The sequence below is a fragment of the Akebia trifoliata genome, chromosome 8 (assembly GCF_017979445.1).
Source record: "Akebia trifoliata isolate Shusen 1 chromosome 8, ASM1797944v1, whole genome shotgun sequence".
In the NCBI taxonomy this organism is placed as follows: domain Eukaryota; kingdom Viridiplantae; phylum Streptophyta; class Magnoliopsida; order Ranunculales; family Lardizabalaceae; genus Akebia; species Akebia trifoliata.
In genome coordinates, this window is record NC_141382.1 from 37,492,869 (window position 1) to 37,517,578 (window position 24,710).

The 24,710-nt window shown below is 35.3% G+C and overlaps 4 protein-coding genes across 6 annotated transcripts; all 4 read right to left on the minus strand.

The window, feature by feature from the left end:
• Positions 1-620: 620 nt before the first annotated feature.
• On the minus strand, positions 621-9,943 carry ING1 (RING/FYVE/PHD zinc finger superfamily protein). Of its 3 annotated transcripts, none has more exons than XM_086451718.1 (8): positions 9,798-9,943; positions 7,748-7,819; positions 4,643-4,830; positions 3,079-3,142; positions 2,649-2,748; positions 1,270-1,417; positions 1,033-1,184; positions 621-904 (listed from the first exon to the last, which is right to left on the minus strand). In XM_086451718.1, the coding sequence occupies exons 1-7, from the start codon at positions 9,823-9,825 to the stop codon at positions 1,074-1,076; spliced, it is 711 nt and encodes a 236-aa protein (XP_086307844.1). In that variant the 5' UTR covers positions 9,826-9,943; the 3' UTR covers positions 621-904; positions 1,033-1,073. The 3 variants fall into 3 exon arrangements, with proteins under 3 accessions (XP_086307844.1, XP_086307843.1, XP_086307842.1); XM_086451717.1 differs by having other exon boundaries at positions 621-920; XM_086451716.1 differs by having other exon boundaries at positions 621-940.
• Positions 9,944-11,205: 1,262 nt separating this feature from the next.
• Positions 11,206-12,762, minus strand: LOC147396680 (Tetratricopeptide repeat (TPR)-like superfamily protein). Its single transcript, XM_086450156.1, has one exon. It carries the CDS (start codon positions 12,760-12,762, stop codon positions 11,206-11,208), a length of 1,557 nt encoding a protein of 518 aa, XP_086306282.1.
• Positions 12,763-12,784: 22 nt separating this feature from the next.
• LOC147396681 (pentatricopeptide repeat-containing protein At1g11290, chloroplastic-like) lies at positions 12,785-14,239 on the minus strand. Its single transcript, XM_086450157.1, has one exon. The coding sequence runs from the start codon at positions 14,237-14,239 to the stop codon at positions 12,785-12,787; it is 1,455 nt and encodes a 484-aa protein (XP_086306283.1).
• A 3,953-nt stretch (positions 14,240-18,192) lies between these two features.
• Positions 18,193-20,822, minus strand: LOC147396682 (hydroxyethylthiazole kinase family protein). The gene is made up of 2 exons (XM_086451719.1): positions 20,250-20,822; positions 18,193-18,728 (listed from the first exon to the last, which is right to left on the minus strand). The coding sequence occupies exons 1-2, from the start codon at positions 20,706-20,708 to the stop codon at positions 18,333-18,335; spliced, it is 855 nt and encodes a 284-aa protein (XP_086307845.1). The 5' UTR covers positions 20,709-20,822; the 3' UTR covers positions 18,193-18,332.
• Positions 20,823-24,710: the final 3,888 nt, after the last annotated feature.

The window sequence follows — 24,710 nt, forward strand, 5'->3', positions numbered from 1 at the left end:
TTGAGAGAGGAAAGACAAATGTATAAAGGATTAAGACATTTTTAGTAATTTATTAAATACTTAAAAGACAAATTAATAACATAATATATATACATGAAGGATATTTCTGGTAATTTTGAATAAAAATTGTGATGGAAGTTACATAAAACCTCTACTAGGAAAACATTTCAGAATCGGGATCTATAAAGGTCCATAAAATATAATTAAGGACCAGTTGGTCCGTATTTTAATAAATGAGGTTTCAAGAGTGATTTTGCCTATCTTGAATGGATAGGTTATTCTTAATAGACAGAACATAATTAGGAGAATTAAGTCTTTAACAGAGCGTTTCCACACCTATCTTTCCCAAAATCTTATCTTGTTTGACTTCCCCAAATGAAACTCGGTGCCCTTTCAACCTGCTATTAAGGATATGACTGAAAAATATAGGGCGATCCATTGCCACACCTATTTATATGTAAATCACCAAAGAATTAGCACACATTTGAGGTGGTGCTAGCAAAAGTTAGTGTGGCAATAGAAGCTCTCAAAAATAAAATAAAAGAAAAGATACAATAAAGAACAGAAAATTAACAGGAAACTAAGGGGGATACGTGCAAAAAGACCATGAAGTCAGTCCAGCTAAAAATCCATACAATTGGGATCCTTTCTTTCATCATCAATGACTGAAGCCTTTCACAAAACCTGATATTCGACATTGTGCCCGAAACAAAGAAAATAAATAGTTATTATCAGTAACAACACGATAACAGAACCCAGCACGCTATGCATTCCATCTATCTGCCGAGCTCAGGTTTAGTAGGAAGACCTTCTTCCATTGCAAATCATTTGAACATGAATGCAGAAGTATACATTAGCTGAAACAAAGCTCAATCATTTCCAGAGTAACTTCCGAAAAGACGATCTGTAAACAATGGATTCTGCCTTTGTAAAACATTACCTAATTAACAGATTTGTCAAAATTATTTAGAAATTACATTCTGAGAAAATATAGTGCCAAGGTTAAATCAATTATCAGATTAAGAAATGTACCAGGCCGTCCAGCACAGCTTACTGTAACAAGAATTTTCAAGTCATTTGCTTTTCCGACGCTTTTGCAAGCCAGCGCAGTCTGAGCAATACCATTTTCCTCTGGGTTGTTCTTTCAGACCGACACAGCCATAATGAAACCACTCTATCTTGCACTAACAGAAGGAAGACAGAAAAGGTTTATCATCTAAACCCTATCCCAATTATTAAATGCTGAGAAAAAAAAAAACAAATACATACATCCGGGTTATCACATGCAACCATCTCCCCATAACTGACTTGGTTGCAGAAACAGTATGTGGGTTCGTTTGGATCGATTGGCAGATCTAAGTCCATGCTTGGAGCGTTTGATGCTGCTGCAGTTGTTGCCGCTGCTGGTAAGCGTGTTCTGCACACATAGGGTGTTTCTCTTATGCAACTCAATTTATCAATAAAAGTTTCTAAAACACTCTTCCAGCAAAAGAAAATGGGAAAATTCCATGTCAGGCAATAAGTAGAGCTTGCAAAGCACAAACCATTGAGCCATCCTTACTAATGATTATAATTCCTGGGTGGAGGATATCATGAGATCGTGATTAATACAAACACTACCATAAACTTTAAGGGCTAAAATTTAAGTGAGAAATGAAGAATAGGTAATACAGCTATCATCCATGCTATTCACGATCCTGTTGATGATGATCATGATCTTGTAGTTGAGAATGATGATGCTGTTGATCATGATGATAATGATGTTGTTCATCTAGCACCATCTAAAATGACTCGTAATATTTAGGATTAGCCTCCAACTCATGCTGGGAGAGCAGAAAACTAAAGAAATTAAGAGGATTCAAAAAATCGAGCGAGAGCTCAAATCCTTTTTTGGTTGCTCTTAGGCACTTTCCCTTGCTTCCCGAGATCACTCAAATCCTTGTTTTTGAAGGTTGGATGCATCAGGGTTTTCCCTTCAAGACGGCTAAAAGATTGTTGTGGAGTTTAATCCCGTTCGTTGTTTGTTAGGGGATTTGGAAAGAAAGAAATTAGCGTGTTTTTGAAGACAAGGAGTATCAGCTTCATGAAAAAAAAAATTTCAATTCTTGGTCTCCTCTTCTTTAGGTGTAAGATTCTCAAGGAATTCAGTCTTTTATTTATTTATTTATGGGTTTAAGTTTTAACGCTGGGTCTTGATTCTATGCACAAAATCTGGTACTAGTGACCTTTATAATTTGAACTTTCATACAGTTTAGTTGACCAAACAACTATACTGGCACGATCTAGTAGCAACTGCACATCTCAGGTTTGCATTCTTCCTGAAGTTCTTACACAAGAAAAATAAATTGATTTGTCACTTCAAGCTTCATAATCTATTATAAACCTATCCTAATACAGTAGAAGTTCCACAACTTATATCTGTAAACTTTAAAATGAACATAGATTCAAAATACGAATGTAATTCATAGATGTCCAAATATTACTTTTTAAACAGCATTCAAGATGATCCTTCTGAATTAAAAAACAAAAACCACTTCTTAAAAAAAAATTTAAAAATTCTCAATATATATTAAGGAAAGATTAAGAGTTTAATGGCTTTAAGCGTAACTCATGGAAGTTTTAAAAAGTTGTCTAATAAAGATACGTACTTCTTACGCCCTCCTTTACTACTTTCGCTACCCCTTGCAGATTTTGCATTACTATCAGAGCTCAAAACAGCAGCTCCCGCAGCAGCTGAGAGATCCTTCTCTGTTACAAGCCACATTACCACAATTACACAGGAAAAAAAGGGGTGTATGGGTGCGTGTGTGTGGGCACAGAAAAGGCTTTCTGTTGTCACAAAAACACCCCCCAGATGAAAAATAAAATAAGAACATAAAATGAAGGTTTGCTTGTTAGACGGGTAAGGGTTTGTAATTTGTCTATAGGTTAGCTCTTGTTGTGTGGGTTTTTTTTTTTCTAGTTTTGCTTGTTTCTTTGTACTTTTGGGATGGTCACCTTGACCTACCCTTTTTTCTCTTGTTCTAATAAAATTATTTTTATCTATAAAAAAAAAGGACCAAATGAAGAAAGAAGTACCTCGTCTAAGCTCTTCATCGAATCTCCTCAAATATTGATCAAGTTGTTGAATATGTGCATCCACCTGTGGCATGATTATGTATCACAATTAGTAGAACAGAAAAATTAGTTCATACTAATCAGCAAAGAAAACAATGAAACCATTAGTTCCATCCACAAAGTTGGTATTGAGGACACTCTTATCTTCACAACAGTGTATTCCATGCATGATATCACAAGCAGGGGCGGAGCTAGTAAGAAGCTGGTGGGGGCAATTGCCCCCACAGAACTTTGAGACACCCCCATATTTTCAACTAATTACATGCCCCATTTGTCCCCACTCACTCACCTCTCTCCCCATTTGCCCCCACACCCTCACCTCCCTCCAATTTTTGAAACCCCCCCTCTCTCCCCTTCAATTTTTTGTTGATGACATTGCCTCTTGACCTGGCCTTCTCATATACTAATTGGAAATGACCTAAATATCCTTTTCTTCAACTTCTAACCAAAAACCTCTGAATTTCTCCCTAGAACCATTCATCTTCAAGTTCTTCAACTATACAACTAACCATAGTTTGCCTCCACTGCAAGAAAATCCTGGCTCCGCCCCTGATCACAAAGTAACTAGATAAAGCACCACTCGAGCACTGTAATTTTTCTCGAACAATTCAGTTTCATTTCATGTCTCTCTTCAAAATGTGTTGGTGTTTTCCCTATTCTATATCAGGTTTTTTTTTTCAATCTGCTTTTCCTCTCAAGAGAAAGGATTTATGGAATTCAAGTCCTTTTGTGGTATGTTTGGCCATCTAGAGAGGGAAACCTTAAAGGAATTTAAGGGCATCTTTTTCAAGGATATATTATTTTTTTGGTAGGCACTTTTTTCGAGGATTTTACGTTCAAATGAGGCTTCACTTGTCTGGAGAATTCGTAGGGTGGGCCATCGAGCATGCGTTTTTAGCCCTACTTTTGGATGCTTCATTTCTTTCTTTTGTCTTTTCTTTTGTGCTGTTTTGTAGGCAGGTCTCTTGACTTCCTTTTCTTTATAATAAAATTTTACATCCATAAAAAAAATAAATAAATAAAAAACCTTCCTTATACAGAACTCTGCTAGATATGTCATTAAAATCTGTGTTAAATTGTTCACTAGATCAAACCCTATTAAGTGTAAGGGCACAGCTAAGATTTAAATCTCCTCTCAAAGAAATGTTTTCGACCAAGAGAAAAAAAAAACGAGACAATCTCAACTATTCTGAAACAATCTGAAACATTTAATGTTTCGGGGTAAATGTAATCTCAGACGAAACATTCCGAAGGATATGGAAAAAGTTCTTTTACTAAAAACTGCACCAAAAAATCTTCAATCAGGTGCAAGTGTATGGACCTAAATATTCGATAAAGATAACACTTAAATTCATGGTAATATAACGTATACATAATTTGGCACCAATGCCAAATTAGATCATTCACATTTGACACCAGTGCTCGAGCAATACAAATAAATGTGAACAACTCTGATGTACAATCCATGGATTTTGAATAAAATTTTAAAGTTGATGTAAAGAACATGGAGTGGGCACATTTATACCAAATCATATGCCTGACTAGCCAGCGCAACCTTTTCATCAGCAATCCTGATGCAGTGTTTTTGTTCATCAAGGGCCTCATCTGAGAATCTGATGAGGGAAGTATCTGGTTTGATGTTACCGGACTTAACTCCTCGTTCAATATCCTCTACTTCTTGTTCACAGCGTTGTTCATTTTGCCGTTGGATTTCTGTTCATATTAACAAGAGAACATAGCTGCCTGAAAAAAATTCTTCCAAGCAGAAACAGACCGCTAGCCAAAAAAGGAAGTAATTGAGCATGCTGAAAGCACAGATGAAACACAAGAATGTGCAAATGTGTGTGGTAGGAAGATATGCCATTTTGAACCCTGTTAGCTAGATGATCAATAGTCAGGCACTAATTAGCTTCCTTGGAACATGGTCTACTCACCATATTAACCAATTCTTTAGAAGAAATGATACCAAACAAATGAAAGAAATTTTAAACTCCTTTCTTCTCCTCTTCTTTCCCTCCCCCCTTCGACCCCACCACACCTCTTTCTTGCTAGCGATTATGGTGAGTGGATGGGACATCGGTGAAGAAGAGAGACACATGAGGAAACTGAAAGAGCACCTTCCCACGTCAAAGAAAAGAACATGGTGACAGGGAGAAAAGACCCATCCTCAGTGACATTTCGACGATGGTCATTTTAACAATAATCCGATTAGTTCCAACGGTTCCAAACACTAACTATAAAGATCAATTTTCATTGTTGGGGTATTAGTAGGGTTGTCACTGTTTTGGATCCAATCGATGACGCTTTGGAAACAAACAAATACTCGGAGGATTGAACTTGGATTCAACCCACTAATTTGTTGGATCAGCTCCTTATCAGATCTTGACATTTGGATCCAATTCAGTATGACAATATGATCAGACTGGTTCGGATCGGATCAAATTTGATTTGATAAATAATATGTACATGACATAGACACACATCATATATATTTAAATATATATATATAACTTAGCTACTTACATATTATTGGATCAGGCCCCCAACGGATTGGGACATAGTTAATCCAGACCCGTCCAATAAGAGATCATATTCTATCCCAAATCCTTGATTCAGTTCTCTTTAACATTATGTAAATATTTTTATTTATTTTTGTATCTAAATAATTGAATTTTAATTTATCACTATCAAATGACCTAAAAACCATTATAATAGATTAAAAGGTTCATAATTGACTATCAACTCCACAAGCAATTATGATTATGGTTGCAAAATGGTACCTGATTGTAGCACAAATAAGGATGTTATAAGGATAAGAGGAAAGACTATGAAGATAAAATGATAAAAGAACAATTAGTAAAAATGTAGGAGTGGCACTCATTGATGATATATAGAGAGATGGCATGATCATGTGCAATGATGGCTGATGACAACACCAACACCAATATAAAAGGAACTTGCAAGTTGAGGGTTCTAAAAGAGCAAGAAGAAGAACAAGAAAGATGTACAGTGTGGTAGTTAGACCAAGACATTTGAATCAAAAGAAGACACAGCTTTAGATAGAATTGAGAGGAGTAACAAGCTTCATTCAGCAGACCATAGGGAAATTTGGGACAAGGCTTTGAAAATGACGATGATTTTAATTGTTGGATGTTGCTGCCATATTGAAGAAAAAAATTGAGGCATGTGCCTCATATCTCCCACAAGGATTACACCTTGCCTCACGCAGACAAACCACCTCATATATACCCCTCGCCTTTGAAAATTTATTTCAAAATACTCTTTGGTATAAACTAGGCTTTCCCATCATTCGTCATCTCTCTTTTTCAAAGCTGGCATTCAGTTCCTTTTAGTGCTCGAAAATGAATCATTTGGTCTTTAGCACATTTTGCTATTTGTTGGAGCTTGCGGAAGGAGTGTAATAGCCACCTTTTAGAAGGGGGAAGGAGCATGATTGCAATAGGATCATAATGAGTATCCTTTGACTCATATTGTTTCAGAGCCTCAAATTCAAAGAATTGAAGAGTTTATTCTCTAAGAATTTCATTTTTGGGTTGGATCTTGTATGCTCAGGAAGGGGTTAACTTTGGATTGAGATGTTTTTCTTTTATTATTATTATTATTTATTTATTTATTTAAAAAAAAAAAATTTATCTCTCCTTGTAGGATGTAGGCCTCTTCAATCTCCTCCAACCTCATTTTGATAATATACACCATTTATATTCATCAAAATTTTGAGTACATACCACTATCTTTAATAATTTAATTCAAAGTTTTGTATCTTTTTATTTATTTATTATAGGTAATTAAAAGTTTTGTATCTTAGATTTATAGTTCTTCATATACTTGGTTTAGTATACGTAGAACACACTTCTCATCTTGCATGTGTTACTCCAAATGGTAGTTTTTGTGATACAATAAGTTGCATATATTGTTTCCATGCACTCTGAAATATCGGTGCGCCTTAGCAATGTTTTGGCAATCAGTTCTGAACTTCTCCAAGTTGGCTAACTTCTAAGGAACTTCTCCATGTAGAATTAAACTTCCTCAAATTAGTTACAATTTATAGTAGAGTGAAGTTAAAGGTGAGGTCGAAGTTTAGTGCTTTGACCAGAGCCATACCCAACCAAATGAAGCTATTATGGAGTCAAAAACCTTCTGAATGCATATCTGACCATTCTCTTATGCACACTACCATAAATAACATGCCTTGAACCCAGACCCAATAAATCTAGGTCTTTGTAACTGATATTACAAATCAAGATATTAAGGTGGACTCTTATTTCAGAAAGCAAGATCTTACCAAAAGACAACAATTAATTGTAAGCATGGTTTACATCTTACTCCCTTTTTTAATGCTTGGCTAACTATGATTATCTTGACCATTGAGTCCAAGCTAATTGGGAGATAAATTAGATAGAATAATCAAATTACATTTTCAAATACCAAAGAGGAAAACCAAGTTTGACAATAAGAGTAAATTAACTTCAGATCTCATAAATAGTGACTCTCTTTTCGCACTCCAGATTCTGCAGAATTGAGGCGAAAATAGCTGATGTGTAAATACTAGCAGACATTTGAAACACAAATGGTTTATCAGCTCTCCTCAATGATCAATATAAAGGCTTACCTTGTAAGCTTTTATCCAAATCACGCATCAATACATATTTACGCTGCAGCATAGTTGGCAATGATTCTAGACCTGAACAAAGGACAAGAAGTTAATACGCTAGAATGGTATATCATTGAGTAGTGAATGACCATTCAACTGAACATATAACAAAATCAGATAATTTGATTACTAATCAAATCATACGTACCATCAAATATGGAAAACATACAGCAACACCAGAAATATGATATATGCTCAATGACAAAAGTTTACTAATGATGAAGAACCCCACTCCCACTATCTGAACTAAATGGACAAGAAATTCGTGATAAATTAACAGCAATACTAGTCAACTTGCACCGAATAAGCCCCAATTCTTTAGATTGCTTCATTTGATTACAGATGTTGAATGTGGAGAAAAAATTTCAGCCTTAACTTTTTTTTCTTTTTTGAGTGGGGGGGGGTAAGCTAAATTCCAAGAGATGCATGAGAATTAATATCCCAAACTCTTAAGGAGCTATGATAGGAATCCAAAGCTCCTTTTTCCTTTTCTTTTTCTTTTTGTGATCTGTAACAATACAGAGGGGACTGGAGAGGAAAAAAATTAGAAGGATTTGCAATGACAAAATCCTCTACACAACAAAACACCCTTGAAACACCTCGTATCTCATCTGCCTTATCGTTCAGTTGAAAATCTTTAATTTTCATGTTTCAATTAAGAGCTTTTTGTCAATTAATTGACTGTTTGTATAAATTGTCAAAAGAACTTCCTCTAACTGGATATGGGGCTCCAAAGTGTCTCTTTCTGTTTGTCCTACGTTAGCTCAGTCGAAAGATTTTTTATGGTTTCACTTTTTTAGAGCATTTGGTATTAATTGGACTTTTCCTCTATCTTCCTGACCCTTATCTCAAAGTTGGCATACCATGGCATTTAACTCTATGGTGAGAATTTCGTGGAGATCTATCTCATTGTTTGAGCCTCTGGAATGAGAGGAACAAGAGAATCTTCGATGGGTGAGGAGCTCTCAGTTTCTAATGTAATCTATAGTGTAAAAGCTCTTATTTTCTTTCATTTCTAGATGGGAGGTTGTCTCCTTAGATGAGAACTAGAGTTTGTTGTGTTGTTCTTCTATTGATGTATCCTATTAGGTAGATCTGCTCAACCTCCTCTTATTTTCTTTTAATATAAAATCTTGCACTTGTAAAAACATAATAACAACTAGATCATATCATTCCACTTCCTTAGAAATCTACACATTCTTCATAGTTGAAGCTCTCCAAAGATTCTTTGAAGGTGGCCCCAACCCACTTCTTAGGAGATACTGCACAATTTATTTTTATTTTTTTTGAAATCAAGGTATCCCGACCTCTTAGATCATCGGACTAATCCTCAGGGCACATGCAATCCCCTCCCTCCACAGATATCGAGTGATTTATGGGATAAATCCCTGAGGGGGCCCCGAAGGGAACAATTCAAACTCAAGACCTCCACTTCCCGAGGCGTGGTCTTGGCCATCTCACCAAACCTTTGGGATTACAAAGTGAAACTATGAATATTTTCATGGAAAATTAATACTATAACGTCGCACAAAAATCAACTTCTGGTTGTGGATGGCTGTTAACCGGAGTAAGGATTTAGCAAATTAAGAAGCAGAAATTTAACATGTTTCTATTAATCCAATGAAAAAAGAGAATAAATTAAAAAATAAAAGAAAAAATGGCTGACTGAGAATCAACTCAATCCTTAAATTACTGAATCTTATATAATAATAAATAAATAAAAAGTTACTCCAACGACTGATTATTATTTTGTTTTTCATTGTTTCTACCAATTTATAAATATAAAAAAAAAAAAAGAAGTTAAGGTGACAGATTAAGAACCAAATTAAACCCTAAATTACTAAATCTTATTGAAACGTTTACTAAATTACTGATTATAAAAGTTTGTTGAAAAAACAATAATAATGGGAAATCCATGCGCAGGTAAGAGTATCACCGACAAATAACATGAAATTAAAAGGAAGCTTAGATGAAATTCAATCGAATTTGAAGAATTTGGGGATCTTACTAGCTTGGAAATCTTCGAGAAAAGACATTGCAACTGCTTCCCGCCTCGAAAATTCCGAACCCTAGACTAGAGAGAAGACTGACGTGGAAATATTTAAAAAGAGGGTAATTTTAATGAACCGTCGGTTTTTATGATATGGTTCGATTGTTGAACCGTGAACCTCCGGTTTTTGTAAACCTTATTAAATTACACAACTTTAATTACAACGTACCACTTCACATATAAATAACCATTTATTTTATTTATTTTTTTGATGGGTAAAAGAAGAGAACTACAATTGACACCAAATTTTACTAATGCCACACCAATTCCAATATAAATAACCCAAGATGCTTTGGCGTTAGTAAAAGTTGGTGTGGCAATAGTAACTCTCTAAAAATGACTTATATGCCATTTTCTGTAACCTCTAACAAAAAACCCATGAATTTTTGCCTCAAAACTACTCGTAATTCATATTCTTCAATCTTATCGAGCAACTATTGTTTGCTCCGGTACAAGAAAATCCTAACTCTGCACTTGGAGATTGAGATATTTAACCTTGGTTTTCATGGATAGTGAAAAGATCTCATCATCACTTATTGACGTAGCTTATCTTACAAAATTACGTAAATTTTGTGTTGTATTTTTTTCCTTTGATTTTCATTTTATTTTTATTGCTAACGTGGTTTCTTGCATTCAATTTTCCAAATGTACAATAAGAGTAAGTTCGTTACGCTCTAGAACCCTAGTAATCAATGTTGTTGAGGAACGCAAAAGGATATTTTTCAAGGAATTTATGATTAAATGAGACTCTTCATGTTCTAGTTGATTGTATATTTATTTATTTTTTCTGTCGATAGCTTGGCCCCCTTGCTTCTATCTTAACAAATTTATACTCCATTCTAGAAGTAACTGCTTTGAAGCATCAAAGGGACCCAAAAAAGTTGGTCTATAACTAAATATCACAAGAAAACTAAGTGCCAAAACCTCCACTTCTCCAATCCATTCCCATGTATATCTATTGAACCTTATCCGTGTTTCAATAACAGGTTCATGACCTTCTCAGCAATTACCATAGAAGTAGAAAAATTGGACACACTGAATAAGGTGTGGTTTGTTGGTACCCAAACCAGAATTAACTCGGTGAGACCCCGACTGTTGCTTTGGGATTTGACTTAATCTGAAATAGGTCTCGGGGGGTATGAGATTGGATAACATGTGTAAAGCTTTGGCAATATGACCCGTATACCAATCTATAAGATTAGAATCACACCCTTGACCATTCTCTTTCTACAAAGATTTTGTCTGAGAGGTGGCCCTCTGGACGTGCAATGTGAATGGAGGAATCATTGAACAAAGTGAAGGTAGTGGATGTTTGAAACACCAATTACTGCTGCCCATCAGTACTCTCCCCTTTTATCATTCAGTCTCACGTCTTTACCATGCTCAAACCTGGTTTCTTCATCAACTTTCCATCTTCAAACACTCTCCTCATCTTTGCCACTTCATCCCATCTCTTGCCAGAGGCATATAAATTGGATAACAATGTGTAATACCCACAATTATGTGGCGCCAATCTTGAAAGTTGTTGACCCGCAAGTTCCCCAAGTTCAACATTCACGTTCATCCTACACGCACTTAAAAGAGCTCCCCAAATAGCAGCACAGTCGGATAAAACACTAGAATCCGATTCCTCGGGAAGCCCATTTTTTATCAATTGATATGCTTCTTCCAATCTCCCTGCCCGTCCAAACATGTCTATAATGCACGTCCAATGCTCCAAACATGGCTCGATTTTGTACTTCGTGATCATCAAATTGAAATACATGCACCCCTGATCAACCAAACCAGAATGACTACAAGAGGAAAGTAATGAAATAAAGGTGATGGAATTGGGTTTGTGACCGTCTTCTTCCATCCTCGAGAGGAGTGAACAAGCCTTTTGGCCTTGCCCATTCATTCCAAATCCAGCTATCATCACATTCCAGGAGCTTTGATCTCTCAACCAACCCATCTGCTCAAACAATAACCACGCGTCATCTATGAGTCCATTCTTTGCATAAGCATCAACCAGAGAATTGGAAACTAGGGTTTCGGAGTTAAGCCCGAGTTTCAAAACTAAACCATGCACCAATGCATCACCATGATTGGCTGAATCTATACCGTAAGCCTGGATGACGGAGATCATCGTGACTGTGTCTGGCTTGTGCTGGTTTTCACATTGCATTTGGTGAAACAGTTTGAGCACCATTGTTGAATGACCAACCTTGACATACCCACAAAGCAGAGTGTTCCACGTCACGATGTTCTTACAAGGCATTGAGTTAAAAAGTACTTGCGAACTTTTCGTGCACCTACATTTTACATACATGTCTATCATGGCATTGCCGACGGTAAGATGTGAATCAAAACCCTTAGAATGGCAATAACCATGGATCACACTCCCTTGTTTCAGAGATCCTAGTTCACCACAAGATTGAAAAATTGTTACCATGGTGATTGAATCTGGAGAAACCTCATTGTGGAGCATTTCGAGGAAGAGCATCATTGCCTGATGAGAGTGATTGTTCAAATTGTAAACGGAAATCATTGCATTCCATGTCGCATTACTAGGGTTCCCGATGCAAGTGAACAAGAAGGTTGCAGCCTCAATATCGGAACACTTTCCATATGCATCAACCATCGATGTGCCCAACACGATGTCACGATCTAACGTGAGACCTTTCTTGATAATGATCGTGTGGATGGACTTGATCATCTGCAAATCTGCTAAGCTTGCACATGCGGGGACCACATTAGCAATGGTGATCGCATCAGGTTTAACGTTTGAATCTTGTAGCATCCGTCGAAAGAGAAACACTGCTACAAGAGGAAAGTAATGAAATAAAAGGTGATGGAATTGGTTTGTGACCGTCTTCTTTTCCATCCTCGAGAGGAGTGAACAAGCCTTTTGGCCTTGCCCATTCATTCCAAATCCAGCTATCATCACATTCCAGGAGCTTTGATCTCTAAAACCAACCCATCTGCTCAAACAATAACCACGCGTCATCTATGAGTCCATTCTTTGCATAAGCATCAACCAGAGAATTGGAAACTAGGGTTTCGGAGTTAAGCCCGAGTTTCAAAACTAAACCATGCACCAATGCATCACCATGATTGGCTGAATCTATACCGTAAGCCTGGATGACGGAGATCATCGTGACTGTGTCTGGCTTGTGCTGGTTTTCACATTGCATTTGGTGAAACAGTTTGAGCACCATCGTTGAATGACCAACCTTGACATACCCACAAAGCAGAGTGTTCCACGTCACGATGTTCTTACAAGGCATTGAGTTAAAAAGTACTTGCGAACTTTTCGTGCACCTACATTTTACATACATGTCTATCATGGCATTGCCGACGGTAAGATGTGAATCAAAACCCTTAGAATGGCAATAACCATGGATCACACTCCCTTGTTTCAGAGATCCTAGTTCACCACAAGATTGAAAAATTGTTACCATGGTGATTGAATCTGAGAAAACCTCATTGTGGAGCATTTCGAGGAAGAGCATCATTGCCTGATGAGAGTGATTGTTCAAATTGTAAACGGAAATCATCGCATTCCATGTCGCATTACTAGGGTTCCCGATGCAAGTGAACAAGAAGGTTGCAGCCTCAATATCGGAACACTTTCCATATGCATCAACCATCGATGTGCCCAACACGATGTCACGATCTAACGTGAGACCTTTCTTGATAATGATCGTGTGGATGGACTTGATCATCTGCAAATCTGCTAAGCTTGCACATGCGGGGACCACATTAGCAATGGTGATCGCATCAGGTTTAACGTTTGAATCTTGTAGCATCCGTCGAAAGAGAAACACTGCTTCGTAATCATACCCATTTTGGGAATACCCCATAATTAGTGAATTCCATGAAACCAAGCTTCTTTCTAGTAATTCTTCTTCAAATATAACTCGGGAACATTCAACTTTCCCACATTTAGAGTACATATCAACGATGGAGGTTCCCAAACGGAAGTCTGACAACAGTCCTGAGTGAACCAAACGGGCGTGAATACTCATACCCATATCAAGATTCCTCGCTTGTCCACAAGCCAATATCAAACCCAAGAAAGTGACCCGACTTGGAACCAAGTTTCCCACCTTATTCATAGATAAGTAAAGGTCGAACGCTTCAGACCAATTCCCATTCTGTGCATAACCTGAAATCATTGAATTCCAAGACACTAAATCTCTCCGACTCATGCCATTAAAAACTTGACGCCCTAGATCCAACCTCCCAACCTTAGCATACATCGAAATCAAAGAATTAACAATGCAAACATTTGAACCAAACCCATTTTGAATTAAAAACTTATAAATCGATGCCCCTTTCTCTAGGCACCTCAACTCACTACAAGCTGTTATTGCATGTAAAACAGAGTCAGAACTCGGGATGTAACCCAAATTCAGCATATTTTCAAAAACATTCAAGACCCCCTCATAAAACCCATTAGACCCAAAACAACAAATTAAAGAATTATACGAAATCGTATCTCTAATGGGCATTTCTTCAAACACTCGAGAAGCGTCTCGAATTCGACCAAATTTTGAATAAAAAGACATAAGTGAGCTACCGATTGCGACGCTAGTATTGAACCCATTTTTTATTAAGTAACCATGAAGGCTGGATCCAATGTTTGGAGCTTGAAGGGCAGTGCAGGACTTGAGAAGAGGAGGGAATGTGAAGTTGTTGGGTTTCAATGAGGCAGAGAGGAGGAGTTTCTTGAAGAGGAAAAGGGATTGTAAGAATCGACGAGAAGTGGTGAATTCTTTGATGAGAGAATTCCATGAGAAAGTGGTGAGGTTGGGAGTGTGAGATTCGACGAAGAAGAGACGATCGACAATTTGTTTGAAGCTTTTGGGGCAATAGAGGGGAAGGTTGGAAGTGATTGTGGGGTTAAAGCGATTTAGATGAGTATGAGAAGCAATTTTGGGAAGCGGAGAGTAGGGAAATGTAGAATCCGTGTTCGATGTTTATTTTTGACAGTGTTGGTTTTTGGCGGGAGAGGAGGAAGTCTTTGTAAATGTTTGAATTTCTTAAATAAAGAAAATAAGTGTGAATGGTTGAGAATAAGTAAAAGTTGGGGGTGCCAATAGAAACTCTCTTTTATTTATTTATTTTTATTTTTTACTAGATTTCTCTTTTTGAGTACCTGACATTGCTTGAACGAGAGTTCCAACGTTTTGTAATGTTGAGATTATTTAAATTATTTTGAGAAAATTAAAATGTAATTTGTCAAAAAACAAAAAACAAAAAAATCTATTCAAATAGTAATTATGGGATTTTATCCTCATCCCAGTAATTTTATAAGAATAATGCTGAAGTGACCTCAATCGTAACCTCATATCACACTTCTTGACATGAAAGTGCCATATAAACTGGTGGTCACTTTAGCACAACTCATTTTATACATAAACCCTTTGCCACTTGGGGAAAATAACACCACGAGTGATATTTTGCTCACAAAATTTCTCGTCATAGTGTTCACAAACTCTAGCACATGCCACGTCAAGCTTAAGTGTGGTAATTTTGTAAATTGAGGATGTCATTCGATACAGGCAAACTCATGTGATTGGTGGGTCTCGAATTCTATGAACCATATGAGGAAAAAAACACCAACACCACAACCCTCTGCTTCTCATGGCATAAATCAAGTTGAAAAAAAAAAAAAAATTGGCTTGACCCAAGATTTTGAAAATGGAAGGCCACTGAATTTTTAAATTTAAAATTAAAATCCAACCGTGAAAATTATTTGTTTTTTAATTTTAAACGCTCTACAATCCTATGGCATCCCATAATGCTTTTGGATGCCACAGGCATGACGAGGGAAGTGTTTTTTTTCTTTCAAATAAATCAGTGTCAAGCCCCTTGAATTCTTGAGGTCTATCTTTTCTTATGGACCAATGCAACATGCTCTAAAATCCCTTGTTTTTTTTTTTTTTTTTTTTTCTCAAAATAATAATCTTCAATCTCTTGAATAAGATGAAGTGCGATGGTGATGACAACAATGATGATGATGTAATTGTAATCATCATCATGTCATCATAAGCATCATATTTATAAGGTTGGAGGGTAAGAAAAATAAAGGTTTTTTAATATTTTTCATTAGTCTATAAGACCAATGTCAAGAGGAATGTCATTAGCTTGAAAATAGAAATAGGTATCTTGAACTGATTTTGGGAAGAAAATAAGGGGTTTTCATATCAATTTTCATTAGTCTACCAATTTCAGGGACTGAAGCAAAATCTTATTTTTTCCTCTCATGGAACTTGATCTTCCAACGTAGAGAGTTACCACCGCACTCCTTAGTTGTAAATCCAAGTCTACTTGTCGAAACAAGTTGAATGGAGAAAAAGGACTCGTTAAATCTGAGGATTCCAGATTTTATTTACATGGGGGCAATTAAAGTCTTTATAAGTTTTAAAAATTCTTGTGAGGGCAGTAGCTGTAGATTATTATTATTTTTTTTTATACTACTGTTATCAGTTGCAGTAACATATAAATCCTTATAATTTTTAAAAAATCTTATGAGGGCAAGTGCCCCCACTGTAAATCCACCTCTATCAAAACAAATCCCAAATCCTTGAGACAATGATAACAGTGATGGTGATGAATTGAAGATAGTTGCACCTCCAAGTGTAGAATGGTATCACCAGTGAGAAATCCTAAACTTGAGTTTCTTTGGTATCATTGTCTCGCATCATCATCATCATCATCATCATCATCTAAGTCCAGTTCCGAAAAATTGGCGCAGCCTAAGCAAATCCTTTTCCTCCGTTCATTACTGTCTCAAGTCATATCTTAAGTGTGTTCATATCTACTCTCATTGTCTCAATCCAGTCCTTTTTGTTCTCCAACACAACAAGATACAAAAAAAACTTTCCACAACTTATAATTTCGAGTAATAGGCAAGAGAGTCGTTATCCAGAACAGTGTTCCATTCCTATAACAACATACGGTATCTACGTGGAACGTTTTGGTTGGAGATTAAACAAATCGGTATGTGTGCCTCATAGAAAATGGCTTGGCTAGGGTTCCGAGTCCAACCAAAATGTGCCACGTAGACATGGTTCCTATTCCATATAGGAACGGGACACCTCATCTGAACCTGATTATAGTATAGAAGACAACTATAGCAATTAACACCAAGAGTGCTAGATAGTTCAATGCAGACAAGTGGAAGGATAGGCATACATGAGAAAGTGGGCTCATTGTGGAGACACTCAGTCATCATCAACCGGACGTAAGTCGAACAGAAGAACATAATCCATATCTTTTGAAGAATACAACCCTTAGCATGTCTTGTGAATGCATGAAAGAAAAGCTTTAAAACAATAAAAATTAAAGAAGAAAAAAAGGACATTGTCAAAAGGTCCTGTAAAAGGAAATATAGGGAGAAGAGATGATTTGGAGACAATATACCATTTCTTTATCATAGCATCTCTTGGTCAAATGGAGTTCTCTAAGATGCATTCGTGGAAACAATATTTGATTTTCATATAAACCTCTCAAAGAGTGAATCGGTAAAGTTTAGTGGGTCATAATCAAGACTCACGATCAAAGCCTGCTACAGGCTTGAGCTTCAATAAATTTTCCTAGTTCATTGCAGCTGAAGACAGACACTTGTACTCAATATGAGACGATGGACTCAATTCTCTAAACACGATATAGTACACTTTAGCCAATCATCAATTTTTTTTTTTTGATAAATATAAAATTTTATTGATGAAAGGACAACATGTCCTCAGCTGAAACGAAACAACAAAAGTAAGGCTAGCTACCCTCACCCTTTTACAACTTATATACCACCTAAAGAGAAAGTCCTCAAAGAAAAGGCCTCTTAAAATTTCTTAACTGTTTGCACCACAAAAATAAAAGGTCAACTGTAGCAATAATTACATCATTGATCGAGTTCTCCTTGCCCGAAATAATTCTCCAATTCCTTTCCTTCCATAAAAAAAAAAACCAGAATCTTGTCTATTGGAGGTGTCGGTTCTCCAACTAGAGAACAACAATAAGATTGATTGAGTATGACACCAAGACAGATGGAATAGAGACAAGAAGTGAGACCACACAAAAGGGCAATGAAGACAGGGCTACTTCTAACTCCACCTTCATTTCTCTGCTTCCTAAAAATAAAGGACTGGGTGGAAGATTTGAGAGACTTTAGACCCATTAGCCTTGTTTGCTCAGCCTACAAGATAGTATTTCTACACATAAAGCTTATTTCAAATTCAGAGTCTAGGCTATCAAACATTTGTGGCTCCATTTACTGTGTTTACCACCAGTCATTATAAAGAAAACAAAACCCAGATACCACATAGAAAGCACTGATTAACAGTTGCAAAACGTAACAAGAAACTGGTGAGAAGGCCAACTGAGACTTAAAAGTTGCATTATCGACAAAGAAAATTATACGCATTATTGATTTAGGGTTTATATATGTAAGTAAAATTGAATGAATTAGGGGTTTTGGGTATTAAAATACCTTCCATCCCCCTCAAGTCAGGCTAGATTGTGATTGATGTTGACCAATGAAAGTACAGAAGCTTGATCAAGTCCATGCAGCGAATCTATCAAGTGCATGCGTAGTGAGGCCGGACCTTTAGCTATGTCCATTCCCATCTCAGCTGCAACACCAAATATAGAAAGTGCTGAAGCTGTGGCTTCGAAAGCATGTAAGGGATCAACGGCAACAAATGCTGCAATGAGAGCAGTGACAGAGCACCCTGTTGCCGTAATCTGTTGCAACATGGCTACCCCATTGTGTACACCCACGACACGCTGCCCATCTGTTATGATGTCAACAGCTCCAGATACTGAAACCACAGCACCGCTTGCTTGAGCTAAGGACTTTGCTGCTTCCACTGCATCTATTGATCCATGGGAGCTGTCCACTCCCTAGATAATAAAAAGAATTTGCAAGGTAAGTGTTGGTTTATAAACTTTTATGCTCATATGTCACATATTTCCTAAGGTAGAAACTTCATAACTGCAAATGAAAATATTGGACGAAACTCTTTTCCTATTGGGTTTCCTTCCATCTGTAACTCTTATAGTCCTACGTCGGAGACGAGAAATACCCTCCATGGATTTATGAAGTATGGGAATCGGATTCACTAAGAGGTGCCAAGGGTTTGAACACACACGCATCCAAGATTTAAAATCTCGTCTCAAAGCAATGTTTTGATTAAGAGAAAAGACAAGACATTCTTGACCAAAACATTTTGAGACAATCTGAAACAGACAAGACATTCTTGACCAAAACATTTTGAGACAATCTGAAACATTCAATGGTTCATTCCGGTCTTCGTCGAAATATTCCTAATCAGAATGAAACTTTGAAGTTTGAACCGTGCATGCATCCACCGTGTTATCTATATATAAAAATAAGATAATGTTACTTGACATTTTATAATAAGGGAAAAAATATGATATATATCAATAAATAAATTTTAAATCGATTAAAAACAAATTGACTGTGTTACCAGATTCATTCTTGTTGGAGTTTTATATTTATAAAATCTATTTTTTGATTAAATAATTTTTTTTTTTCAGATGGTGCAAATGGTTGTTTTTACTTTACGAAGAATCACATCTCTTTGATTTACATATCTTATAGGTTTTACCAATTGACTACTCATAAACAGATACATCTATTTGTTCAAGTGTCTTTACGGAGAGACTATTAAGAATCCCTTCAATCCTTTTGGCAAGTATACCAAACCAATCATGTTCTTCAGTAACTCACTCAAGTTTTTCAAGAACTCAATCAAGTATGTTAGTTTTTTCAAATTATCAAGATTGTTGCTTACAAATTCTCATCGTGACTTTGTTGTATCCTGGAGACTATTTTGTCAGTAATCCATCAACAAACTCTTCTACGAGTGGGGATAAACAAAGCGATCTTTTCATGCCGCAAAGTCTCTATGATTCTTGTTTTCTAATCTTTCTAAGACTCCATTTTCCCAATAATTCCTACAAGACGGAACCAATACGAAGTGAACCAATTTGTGGTATAATTTGTATTGGGTTCGTAGAATACAACAAACCATACTAATCAATTTGCAAACCCAACCATTCCAACTCATTAAATTCAACGAACCAAATAGCGAAGATACAACGAACCTGCATTAACCAATTTGCTAACCCAATCATTCCAATTCATTGGATTTTGTTATTGAGTTCGACAAACCAAATAGTGAATATACAAAGTATTTTTTTTTTTATGAGACCAACTAAGCACACAATATCGATATTCGTCTTGTCCAAGGGTTGAATCGGGCGAGTCAAATCGGTAGTGTAGGAAACCCAAAAAAAACACCTATTTTTTTCGTAAAATTAGGGTTACTAGAATTTACAGGTATTTTAAAAATAATAATAATGAAGACACGAACTTTAGAACATGTTTTGGGTTGTTACCTTATCAGAACCTCTCTTAGCATTCGATAGTGCAAGAATCTCGGAAGCGTTCCCTCTAACAACACTAGGTCTAAGGTCAATTAGCTCAAAACAAGCCTTCAATCGAAAATCCGAAGCCGAAACCGCAACCGGATCGAGAACCCAAGGTTTCCCCAATTGGGTCGCTAAAACTGCAGCAGATTTCATAGAAGGGAACCAATCGGGAGAGAGGGTACCTATGTTGATACAGACAGCATCTACATGAGGAGTGAACTCTGGGATTTCTTGAAGAGAGTGAAGCATGGCGGGTGATGCACCCGCAGCTAACAATGTATTGGCCATCAGATCCATTGATACAAAGTTCGTGATGCATTGGATCAATGGTGATCGTTCTCTTACTGTCGTTAAGATCTTCCATGATTTTGGGCCCCACCCTTCTTCTTCTTCTTCTGGTTCTACTTTTGCTGTCTCTGCTTCCATGGCTTCTCTTACTTCTCTTATTACACCTTTGAGAAACAGATTACTCTGTGGGGTCTGTAGAGGTTTCAAAACTCGGTTTCCCGTCTCGCCTCGTTCAACCCTGATACCGAGTTAACTCGGACGTACGTCTCGCTCGGTTCGGCATTGAGACAATGATTTTTAACCATTTAAATATTCTGAAACTATTCAGAAATGATTCTTATTAAAAAATCAAACTAAAAACTATAAAATTAAAAAAAAAATCATAACATATCTATTAAAATAAATAAATTAAATACTTTCATTGTTACTTACGTTTCATTTTTATTACACCAAACTTGCTTTCCAAACACAACATTTAAAAAGTATTAAATTTATCATAAAAAATATCAAAGCACATCATCAAATAATTTTTACTAAAACACCAATCCATTTGAATTTTCTTAAAATAACATACAGGCACTATCAAACTTTCAAATGAATCATTCTAGAGTTTCATGAAAATGTAAGGAAACATTGAGTCATTAGGAATCAATCAAAGTACTAATTGCAATTTGAAAAAATAGAAATGTATGATAACGAATAGGTTCATATATACAAAAATAAATTAAATATTAATATAACACTCAGTTTGAGTTTAGCCTAATTTGATTCCAAGGCAAATATTAATTAATAAATATTTGTAAAAATATAAATCATAGAAGCGAAGTGCCACAGTGATATGAGTTAAAATTTGCACTGATGTCCGATAGAGCATATAACCCACTCACCTACAAAAGATATTTTAAATAAACAAGTAAATAAAAAAATGATTAATTAAATATGTTTGATAATAAGTTAAAATCACATATAAAAAATATAATCACATAAAAGTAATTTTAAATCAACGTATTGTTCTTGTTCCTCATAATACAGATAAGATTGATAGTTTCTAGGGAAGAAAAAAAGAAATAAGGGCGTTAGTTGCAGTGTTGCTCGTGTTGGTATGATTATGCTCCCCTTGTTCATAGCTTGAGTTTGTTTATCCATGGTATGAATAAGAATGTTCGTACCCATACATATCAGTAGGTTGGTTATAACCATAATAAGAACCACCATGTCCAAACTCAACATCATAGTTATTGGATGTGTCATTCTCATTTATACATGTCTTTTGGGGGTATCAATAATGATCATAACCTCTATCACTACCACCATAATATTGAGTCTGAGTTTCATCATTATCATCATCACTACAAAACTTTGTCAATCTGGCCAATCTCTCGTGTCTCTCATCAAATGGCTTAGTATCATACTCGGTATCTTGTATCGTGATCACGTTATCAGGTTCACTAGCATCCCATGCTCTATTTTGTGCATCTTCACTACCTTCATTACCACCATTTAGAGATGGAAATCTACTCGTATCTCTCTCGGGTTGGGTACCAATCTCCCTATTCAATCAAGATAAGTCATTATTATCCATCAAATGATCTTTCATTTCTCTCAACCACTAGTCTAATATGTTATCATACTCAAATATGGAATCTAAATCAATAGGATTGTAATAATTATCTTCTGATTTACGGTCCGTGATATTGCGAGCTCGTAATTTCATGTTATAATGTGCAAACACCAAGTTCCCTAACTTTTTCATTTTGAGTTTATTACGAGGACAAGTGTGGATTAGAGCAAATATACTCTAATTTCTTTCACAACCTGAAGACGAGCAAGTTTGACTCAAGACTTTAATAGTTATTTTTCTGAGATCGGGTGCATCATGACCATAATTATACCACCAATCAACTGATAAGAAAAAAAATGCTAAATACTTTAGTATTTGTTATTGTATAAATTATTATTATTATTATTTATATATTACCTAATAAAGAAGTTTTACTCATGTTTTTAGTTAGAGCATCATCAAACTCCTCCATTATGTCAATAAACAATTTAACATATTTAAAATGCAAAGAATGATTCAAAAATGATAAAAAAAAGTTTATATACCATAATTAAATTATAAATATATATATAATTTTAAAAATAACTTTGAATTATTTGACAATAATATGTATTGATACTTAGTCTATCACCTTCCCTTGGTTAATCATATCTAGTTTCAATTTTTTGATAATCATTTTCATTGCATGAAAAAGTTCATTATTTTTCATTAAGAAGTTATCTTATTGAAATTGGGGATTTAAATAGTACGCTACAATATATGTCAATATTAATTTTCTTAATATCACAATATTAGTAAAATATTAATATTTAAATTATATTAAAAATACATAATTATTACCCGTCATATGAAGATCTGATTTAAGATGATCTAACCACTTCTTTTTAATTAGTTGGATATATGGTTAATGACGTTTTACGGAGTCTATTATTGATTGTTTGACTCTTCGCATGCCCTTGTAAATTCCAATTATAATAGGCATTTTATCTTGATAAACAATTTTCAAAAGTTTAACCAAAGATTCCATGACCTTACAGACTTCTTCTATCTTCTCCTAAAATTCACGTTGCATGATCAAATTTGAAATCTTACTTGCTAATTCTCATTTCTTTATATCCCTCATAAGCCTCATTCACAGTCATTCATCAGAGGCAAACATGGTTTTCAAAGTCGATTGATATTCGAATAAGACTTTGAAAAATAATGTATTGTGTAGCAAACCGTGTGATCCTCGAACGTAATAATTCATGCCTCTTGGTAAATGTTCTCATCAAACTCACGAGTTTGTTACTATTGTATATGAATTATGTTATTTGTCGACCATTTGAAATAACATAAGTAAATAATGATCATTTTTCCATGTCCTCCAAAATTAAATTGATAGTGTGTGCGACACAAAGTGTCCAATACAAATGAGATTTTCTTAACCTTCCATAATAGTTTGAAAATATGGACTCTTGGTTGCATGAAATGGGACTAAGTTGAAGAGAAAAAACTTTGTAATTGCTTGGCCAACATTGTTTAATAATTTTTTCTTACTCCATGATCCTTTAATTTTTTTTTTTTTTTTTTGTGATTTCTTTTGACATATACAAGTAAAGATTAAATCTTTTGTTCAAAACATCATGTATATCTTTTTATGCCCGTTTCAATTCTTGTTCGACATTTTTAAATTCTCTCTCTTTCTTTCACAATTCATAACCATCCCTAACATTGAAAATTCAGAATAATTCTTCACTTTTCTTCATTATTCCAAATGAAGTGTCAAGTTTTCTACCCCCACCTTTAGAACTATAAGGGAATTCTAAAACTGAATGTCTTCTTGTAAAGATCATCGACTCATATCATATGACATTCTCATTTGGAAATTTTCTTCTCTTTCAACAGAATCAAGTGACTATCATTTGAGTCATCTATAGGTATACTATTATCAAACTCATTCCCACCTCCAGACATTTCATGTAATTTTTTTATTGACATTTATTTTTTTCCATTGGTTTTAATTTCGATTTCACTATCATTTGTTTCTTTATCAACAATCGAGTCTCCTAGGGACATTTTGAACAAATCGTCACTTATCCTATTTTAGAAGACAAATATTCTATTAGACGTGTAATGCCCCCACTTATTATTTTATCACAATAATTGCATTTTATTTTTCTTTTATTCCCTTCAAATAGAGTACTATGTTGCCAACCAATGTCATCTTCCTTAGGCATCCTATAATTTATAAACAAATATATAGATCAAATATATTGTAAAATTAATCCATCTAAATAAAATGCAACAACATGATGACATGTGCAATAAAAATTAGAATTTCCAACACATTATTCACTATATTGATACCTTATTTGAAAAAATCATTTTTTAAATAAGGATTATCCATTATTATTGAAAAATCTTGTTTCCTAGCAAAATCAATTTTTCAACTAAAAATATTCTTTCCAATTATCAAATTAAAATATAATTCAATTACATACTTCAAATCATAATTTAAAAAAATTACTACACCCTAAACCTAACCTATAACTCAAATTCATTTACTTCACCCATCATTTTCAAAGTTGAAAACAATT